This window comes from Mytilus edulis, chromosome 6 (genome assembly GCF_963676685.1).
Source record: "Mytilus edulis chromosome 6, xbMytEdul2.2, whole genome shotgun sequence".
Lineage (NCBI taxonomy): Eukaryota > Metazoa > Mollusca > Bivalvia > Mytilida > Mytilidae > Mytilus > Mytilus edulis.
Window position 1 is genome coordinate 91765130 of NC_092349.1, and position 16496 is coordinate 91781625.

The 16496-nt window shown below is 32.8% G+C and overlaps 1 protein-coding gene across 1 annotated transcript in view; it reads right to left on the reverse strand.

The window, feature by feature from the left end:
- Positions 1-11145: 11145 nt before the first annotated feature.
- LOC139528893 (serine protease inhibitor dipetalogastin-like) overlaps positions 11146-16496 on the reverse strand; it is a 36604-nt gene continuing 31253 nt past the window's right edge. The window contains exons 4-7 of the mRNA XM_071325131.1: positions 15261-15371; positions 14146-14247; positions 13740-13809; positions 11146-11259 (exon numbers count right to left, since the gene is read on the reverse strand). Of these exons, the coding sequence (XP_071181232.1) occupies positions 13767-13809; positions 14146-14247; positions 15261-15371 (256 nt within the window). The 3' untranslated portion in view covers positions 11146-11259; positions 13740-13766. The remainder of the gene's footprint in view (positions 11260-13739; positions 13810-14145; positions 14248-15260; positions 15372-16496) is intronic.

The window sequence follows — 16496 nt, forward strand, 5'->3', positions numbered from 1 at the left end:
TCTTTTACGGAAGCCTATTTAGTATCATCCAAAAATACAATATTAACAGATTAAATGTGTGATAACGAATGGTTGGAAATCTTTATACCAGATTATGCAATTAGTTATTACGAATTAAATTCGTTATCACATTCTTTTTCCAATTTGTGATAACGAATTAAAATTCTTATAACGAATTGTCGGGCGGGGACTCCCAGCAAACAACATGCATGTGTATAACGGCATTGTAGATTTTTCTTATTGATACAGAAAGTTGCCTGTCCGGTACATGAATAGATCGGAAACGTTAATTTTAGGGTTGAAAATAGACAGCACGATACAAAAAAAAGCATGGAAGTGGTTCAAAGGGTATATTCTTATGAACTCTTAGTATTTGAAAGATTTTTTTTAAATTAATTAAAAGAGAGAAAAACAACTGTAAGACAAATTGTGAATGGTCTTTCTTCCTTTCTCCCATGCCAAGAAATTGCCTCCGTTGAAATTCTGCAATTACCCATGGAGCAAATTACATGGATGATTAATAATGACCATTTGGTATATTGCCGTATTCTAAACGACACGTACATGAAGGTCATACGTTAATTTGTTGAATGAAATCAAATATTTAACTACTAATGGGTGCCGTAGGAGGTCGACCGGAATTTTTAGCGAGGATTTCTTTGCATGCCAACCCCCTTCAATTTGAAAATGTACGTTTATCCTGTTAACCGTCGCAAATCCTACCCCTAAACTATATATGTATATACTTGTATGGAACAATAAAACAAATCAAATGAAAATAATTTGGGGGAGTCCACGGTGTCGTCCAACTTACTCCTGTTTGAGAACTTGGGAAAGGTCGAGATCCCCACCCCTGAACCGAAAATATTCATGTATGTTTTGTTTCTTCCTATGAAACTGTTGTTAGATGCCAGCCTCATATTAATAAAGTAACAAGATAATAAGATATATGTTATCAACACAAAATCCGAAAAAGTACAAAACCCTTAATAAAGTCCATAAATAAAGGTAACAGTAGTATACCGCTGTTAAAAACTCATAAATCGATAGAAAAAAATAGATCCGGGTTACTAACTAAAACTGAGGGAAACGCATTAAATATAAGAGAACTACGACACAACAGAAACACAACACACACAGAAACGAACTATTTGTGTCTTCTTTGCTATTGTTTGTCTGTTTGGCTTTTTACTTTTGGCCATGGCGTTGTCAGTTTGGTTTCTATCTATGAGTTTGACTCTCCCTCTGGTATCTTTCGTTCTTTTTTTTTTAGCTATTATCGTGTGTTTCGCTGTCCTGTATGTTCTCCCATTTATTTGTAGTGTAGTCGTATCAGGTAATGTTGTCATTTTTATGTTATATTTAACATTGCCATTAAAGCGGGAGGTTTGGCATGCCACAAAACAGGTTCAACTCACCATTTTTTCACCATTTCTTGTCCTGTACTAAGTCCGGAAAATGACCATTGTTATGTTATAGTTCACTTCTGTGTGTGTTACATTTTAATGGTGTGCTTCTGTTGTGTCGTTGTTCTCCTCTTACATTTGATGCGTTTTCCTCAGTCTTAGTTTGTTACCCGGATTTGGTTTTTTTTCTCAATCGATTGATGAATTTCGAACAGCGGTTTACTACTGTTGCCTTTTTTTAGTCTGTTGTATATCTGTGATGTATGTTTACCCAGTTTTGGCTGCTGGACCTAATTTTTGTCAAATTAACTTATTATGTCTGATAGGGTTGCTTTCCCAATTTGTCAATACAACAGACCTATAAACATCTGTGATACAAATGGGAGATTTAGTCAGCTATTTAACCATCTTTTACTCACTATTTTTGTGATTTTCATAATGCCTATGTCAGGAATATGGCAGCTGTTTTTCACTTGATACGTTTGTTGGAAGTGTTTTGTTTTGTCAGTTTTTATAGACCTCCTCTTTACAAAATGTCCATGGAGCACAATATTTCCATGGAGCACACTATTTCCATGGAGCACACTATTTCCATGGAGCACACTATTTGTGTTATACTTTTTTTTACACCAACCACAAAAAAAATGCAACACAAACAGAAACGAACTAAGCGTAACATATCAGATATCAACACAAAATTCCAAAAAGTGAAAGACCTATAACAGGACTGTAAAATACCTTTGATAAACACAAAGTTCACTGAAGTCCTTAACAAAGACCATAAGATATCTGTTATTAACACACAATCAGATAAAGAACAGGACCATTAACAGACACCATAAAATATATGATATCGACACAAAACCGCTACAAGTGCAAAACCTTTAACATAAACCACAAAATATCTGTCATCAGCATAAATTCACTGAAGTCAAACGCCGTTTACAAAGACCATAAGATATATGATATGAACACATAATTTGTTCAAATAATAAACCATATACAGAGACGATAACATATCAGCTATCAACACAAAATTCCCTTATTTACAATAAAAAAAACAACTTTAACCTCTTAATAAAGACAATTAAATATGTTTTGTCAATCCCATAATGAACAAAGCCATTAACAGATGCTCTAAATATCTGTTATCAACACCTAAACTAGACGAGCACAAACCCGGTAATAGAGATCATATAATATTTTTTTCAACCCACATTTTCATAATGTAAAAAACATTGAGAGATGCTATAAAATATATTTGTTATCATTACAAATTCCCGAAACTTACAAAGCCTAAATCTCTTAAACTATATAAATCCCTACAACATGTGCCATGAATATCTCCGATCAATACAAAATCCCATAAATTACAAAACCCATTAAAGAGGTCATAACACTCTAACGAGTATGTTAAGAACACAAACTTCCCTTATCTACAACACTATTCAACATCTGTAATACGAAAACCATTCCATTAAGTATAAAGCCATTTACAGAGACCTTAAAATATCTGTTATTAACGTAGCATCCCATTAAGTATAAAACATTTAACAGAGACCTTAACATATCTGTTCTCAACGCAAGATTCCAAATAGTATAATTCCTTCTCAAAGACCATAAAATAAAAGTTATCAGCACAAGATTCCATAAAGCATAAAAACATTAAACAAAGACCATAAACTATATATTATCAACACAACATCATATAAATCCTTCAAAAGACCATTGAATTATATTATCAACACAAAATGTCCATAAAGTATTAAACCCTTTAACAGATCATAAAATATTTATTATTAACACAAAACTCCAAAAAGTATAAACTCATTAACAGAGGTCATAAGCTATATGTTATCAAAGCAAATTTTCATAAAAAGTAAAATACTGAACTCTGAGGGAAATTCAAAACGGAAAGTCCCAAACAAATGGCAAAATCAAAAGGCCAAACACATTAAACGAATGGACAACAACTGTCAAATTTCTGACTTAGTACGGGAGTTTTCAAATGTTGAAAATGGTGAATTGAATCTTGTTTATAGCGCTAAATCTCTCACTTGTATGACAGTCACATCTAATTCCATTATATTTACAACGATGCGTGAACATAATAGACATAATAGGTAAATTCGTTAAAAAAGGGGGTACAGCAGTCATCAATTTGTCACAATCTTAATCAGTACAAAAACAAACACATATCTAACAAAGAAGCACAAAAAACATACACATATTTAACAACCACGTTCGTTGCTTATTTATTTTTGTATTTTAAATCAACTAATAAAAGATTGAAATATTTGAAGTCCTGTGACTGGATGACAAGAATCAAATAAAATCTGGTGTAGAATCGCGTGTTTGACGTCAGAATGTAAACGTCACACAGGTAGATATATAAAATAATTTTGTCGTTCAAAGTATTTTCACAATTATAATTGAACAATAACATAATGACATTATAACAGAATAATAACATAATGGTATTATAATAGACAATAACATATAAATGGCGGGATTTTTAAAAGTACAGAGCCACATCATATATACCAAAGTATCACAAAAAGTCACACGTACAAAGCACACCAGCAAAAATGAAAGATAATACAAACAATAAATTGACGACATGTATAAAGAACAAAACCATTCAGTTAAGACTCAAATGATAAATATTGTGGACAGGTAAATAGACTTCAGACGGGATTATGGAAGTGTTTATGTTCTTTGAACATCGGTATACAACGGTTACCTTTACATAGACACGATACGGGTTATTGACTGGTATATAGTCATTCGACGGGTTATGGACAGGTATATAGACCTAAAACGGGGAAAAAGTAGTTTCTTAATATTTTTGATAATTTGTGTGTTGTAATTTGTTGTGATATCTTTGCATTTCTTTTTGTTTTGTATCTTGTTTTACGTGTTCGTTTTTATTCTGTGTTACTCACCACTTCGGTGCTGACATTAACATCAGTTATATAGTCATTATCATAGATTCACTGTTTGCAAAAGTACGAATTATTCTAAATACTAAGGATTTTCTTACCCTAGGCATATGTAACCTAAGCCGTGTTTAGCACATTTTTTTTTAATTTTGGGTCATCAGTGCTCTTCAACTTTGTGTATTTCTCTGTCCGTAATCTTCTTGTATTAATTTGTACTGCAGTCCTGTAATGTAGTGTTTTCGTTTTGGTATTATATTGATCATTGCCATAAAAGAGGTATGTTTGGCTAGCCGCAAAACCAGGTTAAACCCACATTTTTTTCTTATAAATGTCCTGTACCAAATATGGTTGTTGTTTATTGTTCGTTTTTGTGTGTGTTGCTGTTTCGTTGTTTACCTCAGTTTTAGTTTGTGACCCGGATTTGTTTTCCCTAAATCGATTTATGAATTTCGAAAAGCGGTATATTACTGTACCCTTCTTTAAATGTTTAACAATAAAAAATTAACGGTACCAATTTTCTTGCACCAGATGCGCATTTCGACAATACATGTCTCTTCAGTGACGCTCGTGGCCAAAATATTTGAAATCCAAAGCTTATATAAAAGATGAAGAGCTATAATCCAAAAGGTCCAAAAAGTAAAGCCAAATCACAAGTTAGTACTAAATAATTAATTGTGCATGTAACGTGTCTTTTGATGGTCTGACGTTGTTTTGTTTATTAGCCCATAGACATAATTTTGTCATGTGACCGTGACGTCATCAACCATTTTTCGTGATTTACTCCGGCTTAAAATTGAATTTAGAATTACATATAAGGAATGACTGAATGTTTTTTCCTGTCTATTCGAAATAACAAAATATGATAAAAAAAAAAAAGTGGTGCACACTGTTAGTATCCGAGGGTATCACCAGCCCAGTAAATACGGATTTTTTTGTGTTAAAAATGTTTAGAAATTATTATAAATGAAGGAATGTATCTCTCTCATGCAAAACTCTGATTCTTTTCACGAATTTGGCTATTCTTTTTGGACCTTTTGGATTATAGCTCATCACCTTTTATATACATTTTGGATTTCAAATAGTTTGGCCACTGAAGAGACATGTATTGTTGAAATGCGCATCTGGTGCCTTTAATGTTTTTAAAATATACTGTGTCTAAACCACACCGGCAAAATTTGCTCGGACTCGATGGTATCTAACATCCGGCACAATGACGGAACATCAATCGAGAAAAGAAAGGTAGGTTTTTTCTTATTTTTTAATTCTTTTTATGATATCGAAGAATATATATACATATACAACTATTTTCTATTGTGAGATACAATATTTTCTACAACCGTTCTATAGTAACGGAGAAATAAGTAAAAATGCATGTCAAAATGACGAATTGAGTGAACCTTGCCTCGAAATTGTTTAATTTCTCGTTAAATTGTTCCCATTGTACGGAAAGAAAGGTACGGGAAGATAGATACTGACACGGAGATTGCAAAACTAGTCATTATGAGCATCTCAATACTTGTATCTCTGTGTATGGAACGAAAGAAATGGGTCATGTCAAAATGGAACTGGCCGGTTTCGTCAATGTTTACCACCCGGTTTCGTCATAGATTTTTCAATGCATAACCCGGTTTGGTCAAATACAAAATATCATAATCGCATTACATTATAATTGATTATTTAATTTCAGCGTTGAAAAGGAGTATTGTGGGTCGTTTGAAAACAAGTTATTTCACCGGACAACGGCTTATTATTTATATGAGTCTCAGATTCAAATAAATAATAAGCAAACACTTGAATTCCTACTCTTATAGAACACAAATATTTTAATTTTACTTTGCATTCCGAAATTTTTTAACAGCAGATTGAGGTTAAAGCTCTATAAATATGCGTTTTCTATATGAGTTATGGGAAAATATGTTGAACATGTTCAAACTTGAAATTAACGTTTACGGTCTTAAAAATCGGAACACACAATTGATATGTAATTTTCTCGCACAAAAGGATAGGCACCTTTATAAGTAATCTAATCATTCTATGTATGTAATATTTTCTATCATCGTTAAAACAAAATCTTCTTAAGGATAAATGTTGATAATAAGACAAATGTATATGCATGCATAATCGACATAGAAAATGTATGCAGGGGCGGGTCCAATCATTTTAAAAAGGGGGGTTCCCAATCCAGGTCAAAAAGGAGGGTGTTCATAAAATTTATTTATCACTAATTGTAACTTTACTGCTATGTACAAATAAGTATAATAGTTCATCGACAAAATTCAATAATAATCTTTTTGTTAACATTACTAAAAAAAATAAACCGGATCTTTACGGTCGCCATTATGTTATGATGATCGTACACTGACGTTGGTCGATATATTTTGACAATATACGGACAGACGGATTCAGTTTATTTCAAAGTGGACGTAATTCGAACAACTTTACATACAACCGAGCGTAGCGAGTCGAACAATATTTTGATTATTTTTTGCTTTACAAAATCGTTAAATACACGAATCAATATAGTTTTGGCAACCAAAGGTGGGGTCGGGGCGTGCAACCTATACGTCTTCTAGATTCGCCTCTTATCTTATAAAGTGTATACCGAATTAAAATATTTTAAGAAATGAGAAAACATTTTCCTTGATATTTTTAAACAACCGAGACATAGTGATTCGAATTCACAGCGTTTTGAACTATTTGTATAAAGCTGCATATGTCAAAAGTTAAAAGGTTTGACTGGAACATATAAAAGTATGGTACACAAATATAACGATTTCTTTCTTGTTTATAATAAACATAATCCAACTCACAAAATCCGATTTCGCGGATGTCCCTGTTTTCTTATTTCTTACAATATTTTTATTTGGTATACACTTTATGGGATAAGTAACGAATTTCAAGTTCTTTTTATCGATTTCTATACATTTTTTTTCAAATATTTATAAAAGCCATATAGCAAAAATGATAAGGAAGACAAAATATACAGATAAGTCGACTTGGCCGATATCCTAATATAACTTATTGACCTTTAATTACGAGGGTTTTTTCTATTTCTTTGAGTTTTTACACGCCCGTCACAATTTCGACAGGACGTATTATTGTATACATCCGTCTGTCAGTCTGTCCACCCACCTGTCCGTCCGTCCGTCCTTCCATCCGTCCGTTCCTCCATTTATCAGTCATTCGGTCCGTCCGTCCGTCTATCTATCCGTCTGTCCAGCATAAAAATGTCGCAGCGTAACTTGAGGACAACTTATCACTTTTCTTAAAATTTAACATAGTTATTTCTTATAACGGTCAAACGATCTGTAAACCAATACAACACACTTGATGTCGTATGGGTACAAAATTCATCTTTTATATCTGCTTGACGAAATCATGAGTTCAAATTTCAAATCAATTTTATTACAATCTTCCAATAGATTTAACAAACAGTTATAACCAATAATAAAAAAAATTGGTAAAAATAACAATTGTAGAAAAAAAGTGTTTCTCGTACTAACGTTTGTAGAAAAAAATAAAGTACATGGTTAACAGTATAAGGGAGCTACCATTTGGTTTTAGGCGGTACAATTTGATTGAAAGGCAAGCCAAAAGTTTTGATTGAAAACGGCAGGATAACAATTTATGTAAAAAGGGAATAAGCTACTACTTAAAAAAGGACCGAATAAAGTGAAAAATAAAAAAAAGGACAGAGATTGAAACTAAAGACAAATGCAAGACAATTTTATTCACCCTAGCCCCCTTTTTCATCCAAGCGACAACAACCCGACAATAGAGCAGACAACAGCCGAAGGCCACCAATGGGTCTTCAATAAAGCGAGAAACTCCCGCACCCGGTGGCGTTCTTCAGCTGGCCCTTTAATAAATATGTATACTAGTTCAGTGATAGTGGACGTCATAGTAAACTCCGAATACATGTATATTTATTATATTTAAGGGATAATTTTAACTGTGATACAAGTTTTGGCACAAATCGCGCCTTTACTATACAGGCTCTGTTATCGGACGAGTTAAGGTTTTTTCATCATTTTTTATTGTTTGTACTTTTGTTGTGTTGTGTGTGTCAGCGCCCATGTGTCCATTCGGCTCTGTTATCGGACGAGTTAAGGTTTTTTCATCATTTTTTATTGTTTGTACTTTTGTTGTGTTGTGTGTGTCAGCGCCCATGTGTCCATTCGGCTCTGTTATCGGACGAGTTAAGGTTTTTTCATCATTTTTTATTGTTTGTACTTTTGTTGTGTTGTGTGTGTCAGCGCCCATGTGTCCATTCCCGAATCAACTAGCTTGTAATTCCGTGGTTGTCTTTGGTTGCTTTATACCATATGCGTTTTAAACATAAAATCAGCAGGTAGTTTTCTTGTTTGAATTGTTTTACATTTGTAAATAGTTATCAAAAGTACCAGGATTATAAATTTATACGCCAGACGCGCGTTTCGTCTACATAAGACTCATCAGTGACGCTCAGATCAAAATAGTTAAAAAGCCAAATAAATACAAAGTTGAAGAGCATTGAGGACCCAAAATTCCAAAAAGTTGTGCCAAATACGGCTAAGGTAATCTACTCCTGGGGTAAGAAAATCCTTAGTTTTTCGAAAAATTCAAAGTTTTGTAAACAGAAAATTTATAAAAATGACCATATAATTGATATTCATGTCAACACCGAAGTGCTGACTACTGGGCTGGTGATACCCTCGGGGACGAAACGTCCACCAGCAGTGTAATTTAGGGCCCTTTTATAGCTTGCTTTCATGCCGTTTGCGTGTTTTTTATCATTGTTTAAGGCATACGTTGACCTAAACCTGATTAATTCAACATGATTTTTGTCTCTAAAGTTGTCTCATTGGCAATGTTTATTTCATAAGTGGTGACCGTCATTTCTTCTAGATAAGACCTAGATATAAATGGCGGTCATGTTTTGCAAACCAACTTTTATTCACATTGAAAAAACAAAATTGAAGTTTCATCTGAATTTGAACTGTAAAAATAATGTGAAAACCTGCCTACGAAAATATATGTGCCTACCAGAAACGGGGTTGCTTAAGTGTGAAAACTCGCGTTAGCATGGTTATTGCGCGAGTAAAATAGTATATATAGTACCAGAATATCTGGCAGGGCTGCATGCATGATTAATTTGTGCAGAATAGTATAGACTATAGCCGTTTTTTGACTGTTCGTCAATGATTGAATCAATAAATGTATTAATAATTGATAGTAAATACTGTAAACTTAGTGTAAAGTATAGTAAATTAAAATTATGACAAAATCAAAGCACATCCTTTTATTTTTACATCTTTTAATAACATACTACTATAATAAACAAAGAAAATATAATCATGTTATAAAATAGTTAGATACCAGTGTTTGCTATTGAGGATTTATATTCCATTTAAAATTAGTTTGAAGTTAAGTGAAATAAGGGATACGCCTTTCATTAGGAAAATGTGTATTACCATAATTACTTATGTCCAAAAGTGCCCGTTTAAAATAGATTTTAACACGCTAAGTTTACTTTACAATAAATATATATTTAAATTCTCGAAAGACAATGTTCAGATCCGTGTCAACGTTGCTTTTCATAAATTGTTTGTTTAAAAAAAAAAAAAAAAAAACGGGTGACATATATAGACGAAACCGGGTGATTGTGTAGTAAACAACATTGACGAAACCGGTTTATTTTAATTTGACATGACCCGTTTCTTTCGTTCCATACACAGAAATGCAAGTATCGAGATGCTCGTAATAACTAAAAGAGGGACGAAAGATACCAAAGGGACAGTCAAACTCATAAATCTAAAACAAACTGACAACGCCATGGCTAAAAATGAAAAAGACAAACAGAGAAACAATAGTACACATGACACAACATAGAAAACTAAAGAAATAAACAACACGAACCCCACCAAAAACTAGGGGTGATCTCAGGTGCTCCGGAAGGGTAAGCAGATCCTGCTCCACATGCGGCACCCGTCGTGTTGCTTATGTGATTACAAATCCGGTAAATAGTCTAATTCGGTAGGTCAAATTCATGAAAGGGAAGGGGATTGTAGTTACGACGTGAGGAACATATCCGATATCATTTGTGAAATGGTTATTCCATAACGGTCAACCAACTCGTGATGGCGTCCGTAAAATTTACGAAGGGATGATTTCAACTTCACCATTTGGAACTCTTGATTTAATAGCTTCCTTGTGAGCAGTAAACCTCTATCAAGAAAATCATGATAGGAAATGCAAGCACGGGAATATCGTATCAATTGAGAGATATATACCCCGTATGCAGGTGCTGCTGGAATGTTGCTACTTAGAAATGGAAAGTTCAATCTCCGTGTCAGTATCTATCTTCCCGTACCTTTCTTTCCGTACAATGTGAACAATTTAACGAGAAATTAAACAATTTCGAGGCAAGGTTCACTCAATTCGTCATTCTGACATGCATTTTCACTTTTTTCTCCGTTAATATAGAACGGTTGTAGAAAATATTGCATCTCACAAAATGAAATAGTTGTATATGTATATATATTCTTCGATATCATAAAAAAAGGGGAAAAAAAGGAAAAACCTACCTTTCTTTTCTCGATTGATGTTCCGTCATTGTAACGGATGTTAGATACCATCGAGTCCGAGCAAATTTTGCCGGTGTGGTTTAGACACAGTGAAATAACACGCTACGCAGACAGAAAAAAATATTACAGTAATTCCGTAAATAGTTGTGGAAATTAAGCAGAATAAGATGCACTATTTAAAAGTTTTTATTAAAAAAACATAATACAAATTTGATATAAAATAGAATTAATTGAAGACAAATATAATGATGAATCTGGATTTCTGACCGACATGATATACTTCATAGTTCACTGCTGCTTAGATGTCTCTTCAACTTTCAAAGGACATAATATAATATTCTATTTCTGAAATAAAATTTATAGAAAGTCGACATTTGTTCTATGTTAACATGGTTACACAAAACCTTTATTTCTACTTGTTTTTGAAAGAAACGTGCCTAGGTCTGAGAAAACTACTTCATTTTCCATAAGAACTTATAACTAATCATAGTCATGTAGTTCTTATCATACAAATCAGATAAGAATGAATATCGAATCATCTACTTTCTGTTTCTATACAGACAATTTTCTATGTGTCAATCCATGTTTATATGAATCTGTCATTGAGTTGTTGTCGTTTGTTGTATTTTTGATTATTGATTTGTAAAATAATATTTTGCTAATTTGTAAAAAGTCATTTTCGATTATTGCAATTTCATTATAGAAAAGCACATGGGGACGTTTTTTGTATCTTTTAAAAGAACTAATTCAAATCGTATTTCTTTCAAATCATTTTGGGGCAATTGAGTTAAAGTTAACACTTGTATTGGGATTGATTTTTAGCTCACCTGGCCGAAAGAGAGAACTTTTATCATCGTCGTCGTCCGTCATCGTTAACTTTTACAAAAATCTTCTCCTCTGAAACTACTGGGCCAAAGGAGTAGGTCCGGTAAGGACCGATTTTGGCCTCAAATTTCAGGTTTATCTGACGAAAGATTTTGACCATTTTTTAAACACTTAAGTGTCTATTTCATTTGAATCAATTAGTTCATGTGGAAGATTTGAACTGATTTAGTCATTAAAAACGATCCAATTCAAGCTCAAATATAAAAAATCTATCAAATACGCCGAAAATGTCACTTTTCATATGTTTTTTGTCAAAAATGAAACTGGCCGCATCAGTGTTCATCCTCACCCTTTATATATGTTATGTATTATCATAAAATACAACTTACATTTCAATATTAAGGATGAACAGGAATGCGGCCACTTTCGTTTTACACGAAAACCGTCTAAAATTTAACTAAAATGCTAGAATTGTGAAGATTTCAGTAATTTAGCATGACTTAATGGTGCTATTACCCGATATATGTGGATTGTATTGTCAAAAACATCCCATATTTATGTAGCAGGAGCATTCTACTGTTCAATAAATAAAAAAAAAACGTTTACAGTTTAACAGTTTTGTAAAACTGCTATATTTTGGGGTCAAAAAGGGGTCTTACTGGACCTAATCCTTTAACCAAACTTGGCATAATCATCATGGGGTATCTAGTTTAAAGAATGCGTCCGATGACCTGCCCATCTAACCAAGATGGCGTCCATGGCTAAAAATAGACAGAGGGGTAAAATGTAGATTCTGGCTTATAACTCTGAAACCAAAGCATTTAGAGCAAATCTGAAAGAGGTAAAATTGTTAATCAGGTCAAGATCTATTTGCCCTGAAATTTTCAGATGAATCGGACAACTGGTTATTGGGTAGCTGCCCCTGAATTGGTAATTTTAAGGGGAAATTTTGCCGTTTTTGGTTATTATCTTGAATACTATCATAGATAGAGATAAACTGTAAACAGCAATAATGTAAAAGCAAAGTAAGACCTACAAATAAGTCAACATGACCAAAATTTTCAGTTGACCTGTTAAGGAGTAATTGCCCTTATAGTCGTTTTTTACAAATTTTTCGTAAATTTTTGTAATCTTTTATAAAAATCTTCTCCTCTGAAACTAGTGGGTCAAATTTAACCAAATTTATCCACAATTATTATTAGGGTATCTAGTTTTAAAAATGTGTGCGGTGACCCAGCCAACCAATCAAGATGGCCACCATGGCTAAAAATAGAACATAGGAGTAAAATGTAGATTTTGGCTTATAACTCTAAAACCAAAGCATTTATAGCAAATCTGACAGGAGTTAATTTGTTTATCAAGTCAATATCTATCTGTCCCAAAATTTTCAGATGAATTATACAACTGGTTGTTGGGTTGCTGCCCCCCTCCCAATTGGTAATTTTTAAAGAAATTTTCGGTTTTTGGTTATTATCTTGAATACTATTATAGGTAGAGACAAACTGTAAACAGTAATAATGTTCAGCAAAGTAAGATCTAGTAGGAAGTCAAAATGACCACAATGGTCAGTTGACCCCTTTAGGAGTTATTGCCCTTTATAGTAAATTTTTAACAATTTCCATTAATTTGGTAAATTTTGGTAAATTTTTCCAAAATATTTTCCTCTGTATTTAAAGGGCCAAGTCTATATAGATAGGGAAAATTGTATGAATGTTCAGTAAAAGTAAGATCTACAAACACATCACCATCACCAAACACAATTTGGTCATGAATCCATCTGTATCCTTTGTTTAATATGCACATAGACCAAGATGAGCGACACAGGCTCTTTAGAACCTCTAGTTTTTATCCTTAGCAAAATATAATATTGGGTGCTTGTGAAATGCATCTGGGTTAACAGTTAGAGCTATCAGTTCTGCATTCGTGTAATAAAGAATGTCATGCTTCTCATTGTTAATTTTTTTGAGCTATCAAATCTATATTTATAAAATAGAATTTACCATGCAAATTTTCATAGATATGTGCTGTCATTTAGCCAAACATACTCCGTCATACTGTTTTACTATACCTCTACAATAAAAATACAAATTAAATCAAATAATATCTAAGTTTTCTTTCCTTGGAATAAACTTTATTTGAACAATTAAAATGTAACTGCCATCATGATAGCAAAAAAAAAAAGATTTTTGTTGAATGTAAACTTTTACTGAAAAATATCCATGGTCGAACTAAATAATTGTGTTTTTATAATTTTGTCTGTTTGTCTTTAACTTTGATTTTCCCATGTTTAAAATTACCAATGTCATTTTCAATATGAGTAAAAGATTTACTATTTTTGGAATTGTAATGACAAGTTTTACCAATTACCTACCAACAAGACAAGCTTATATATAAAGATATACGTACTGGAGATTCAGCTCACATTCATTGTTGAAGGTTCTGTTATTAACACCACATACTGGTTTGTAACCTTTGCAACATTCCCCTTGGTGATGAAAGGATATACCTCTGAAATAAGTAATATCATTTATAAGTCATAACTGCCAGCTATGGATACACCACTGTAATGATTTAATACAAAAGTCATTACTGCAAGCTGGATGTTTATCAATCATTCGACCTTTATTAAATACGTCACATTTTAATGCAAATTGTACGTAATATGCTGTAAAAGAGGGACGAAAGATACTAGAAGGAGAGTCAAACTCATAAATCGAAAATAAACTGACAACACCATGGCTAAAAATGAAAAAGACAAACAGACAAACAATAGTACACATGCCACAACATAACAAACTAATGAATAACACGAACCCCACCAAAAACTAGGGGTGATTTTAAGTGCTCCGGAAGGGTAAGCAGATCCTGCTCAACATGTGGCATCCGTCATAATGTCATAGGAAATGTATTCAACATTGTTTAGTAACAATATTTGTTTGTATTTGAACTTTGATTGGAGTCCTGCATCTGGTGTATAGCCTGTTACTTTGGTGGTTTTTGAAAAGACAGTCAACTTGTCTATGGTTCACTAAATGGAAAAGTAAACAGTAATTTAGTTATTCATGCAGTAACAAATTGCTATTAGTCTTATTCGCAAATTAATAATGAGTTGAAGAGACTTTCTTAAATACAGAAATGTGGAAAGTTTGTGTTGGAGTTCGAGATTGCTTTAATAAATTTCGAATACCGTTCTGTGGAAGGATATACTTAGGAGATAACTGTATTATATTTGAAGTTCCGACGGCATCGACAATTGATTCCGTCGGAGCTTAAAATACAATATTGTTATCTCAATTCTAATGAAACTGACAGAAAAATCTGTCATATGTCGTCTGCGCTTGTGCGTACGTCTCATAGCATCAATTGTTAATTGATGCCATGAAAATTAGTGACGTTATCCAATAAAAATGATCGTTACAAACGTTATTGCATTATAATCTACTATATATTTTGTACACAATCAAACTAAGCACGTAATTGGAAATATTTAAAATAAATTAATTTCATCCACATAAACTCACGCTTCTTTCAGCCAGCAGTCATTATCATATGTTTTCCCATCAGCCCCACAGACTGGATTCATTGTGCTAGGACATTTAGGACATTCGCCTTGTGATATTACATCTACCCCACTGAAATTACATTAGTGCAAACAATGTGTCATTCTGCTTGGCAAGTGCATTAGTTTAAATTTGTTTCAACAGAGCATATTGTACTATTATTTACAGACAAACCTGAACAGATATGCCAAAGTCCTAGTCACTTAGTTTGTGTTGTGCAGTTCAATGTTTCTTTTGTTCCATTAAGTTATTTTCCTCTTATAGCTGATGTGTTTCCCGATTTAAGTTTGTGACCCGGATTTTGTTTTCGCCTTATCGATTTATGACTAACAAACAGTGGTTTACTACTGGTGCATTTATTAATCAACTCCATTATAAAATTCAAATAGAATAAAAAATAAAATAAATATTAAAAAAACAATTGTTCAAAACTATTTAAAGTTGTTCCTGTATATTGCTTTATATAATTTTAATTCAGAATCACGACTTTATCACTTGTGCATGTTGTGTATACTATTTTGTTGTTCTAATTACCAGATGCCTCACACAGTGGAAATTCCCAAATTCTTTAAAAATCTAATCATGCATATGTTGTTTTTTTTTTTATTATATAACGCAATTCTATTTTTCATCCAGCCCAGTAGTCGACACTCCGGTGTTGACATGAATATCAATAATGTGGTCATTTTTATAAATTTCCTGTTAACAAAACTTTTAATTTTTCGAAAACCTTAGGATTTTCTTATCCCAGGCATAGATTACCTAAGCCGTATTTGGCAAAACGTTTTGGAATTTAAGGTCCTCAATGCTCTTCAGCTTTGTACTTGTTTGGCTTTATAAATATTTTGATATGAGCGTCACTGATGAGTCTTATGTAGACGAAACGCGCGTCTGGCGTACTAAATTATAACACTGGTACCTTTGATAACTATATCAAAGAATAATTCAACACTACTATATATGATACCGTCGATCTAAAATGAGAATATCAAATACATATTCTTCTATCAGCCAACATTGATTCATATATGTTAATCCATCACTACCACATACAGGATTATAATCGTTTGTACATAACTTCTTACATTCTCCAGGTGATGCTAATTCAACTCCACTAAAAATATGGGTTTAGATTATTTCTTATTATAAAAAGAACAAATGAAAACTTATCACCCTATCCCAATGTTTATATAGATA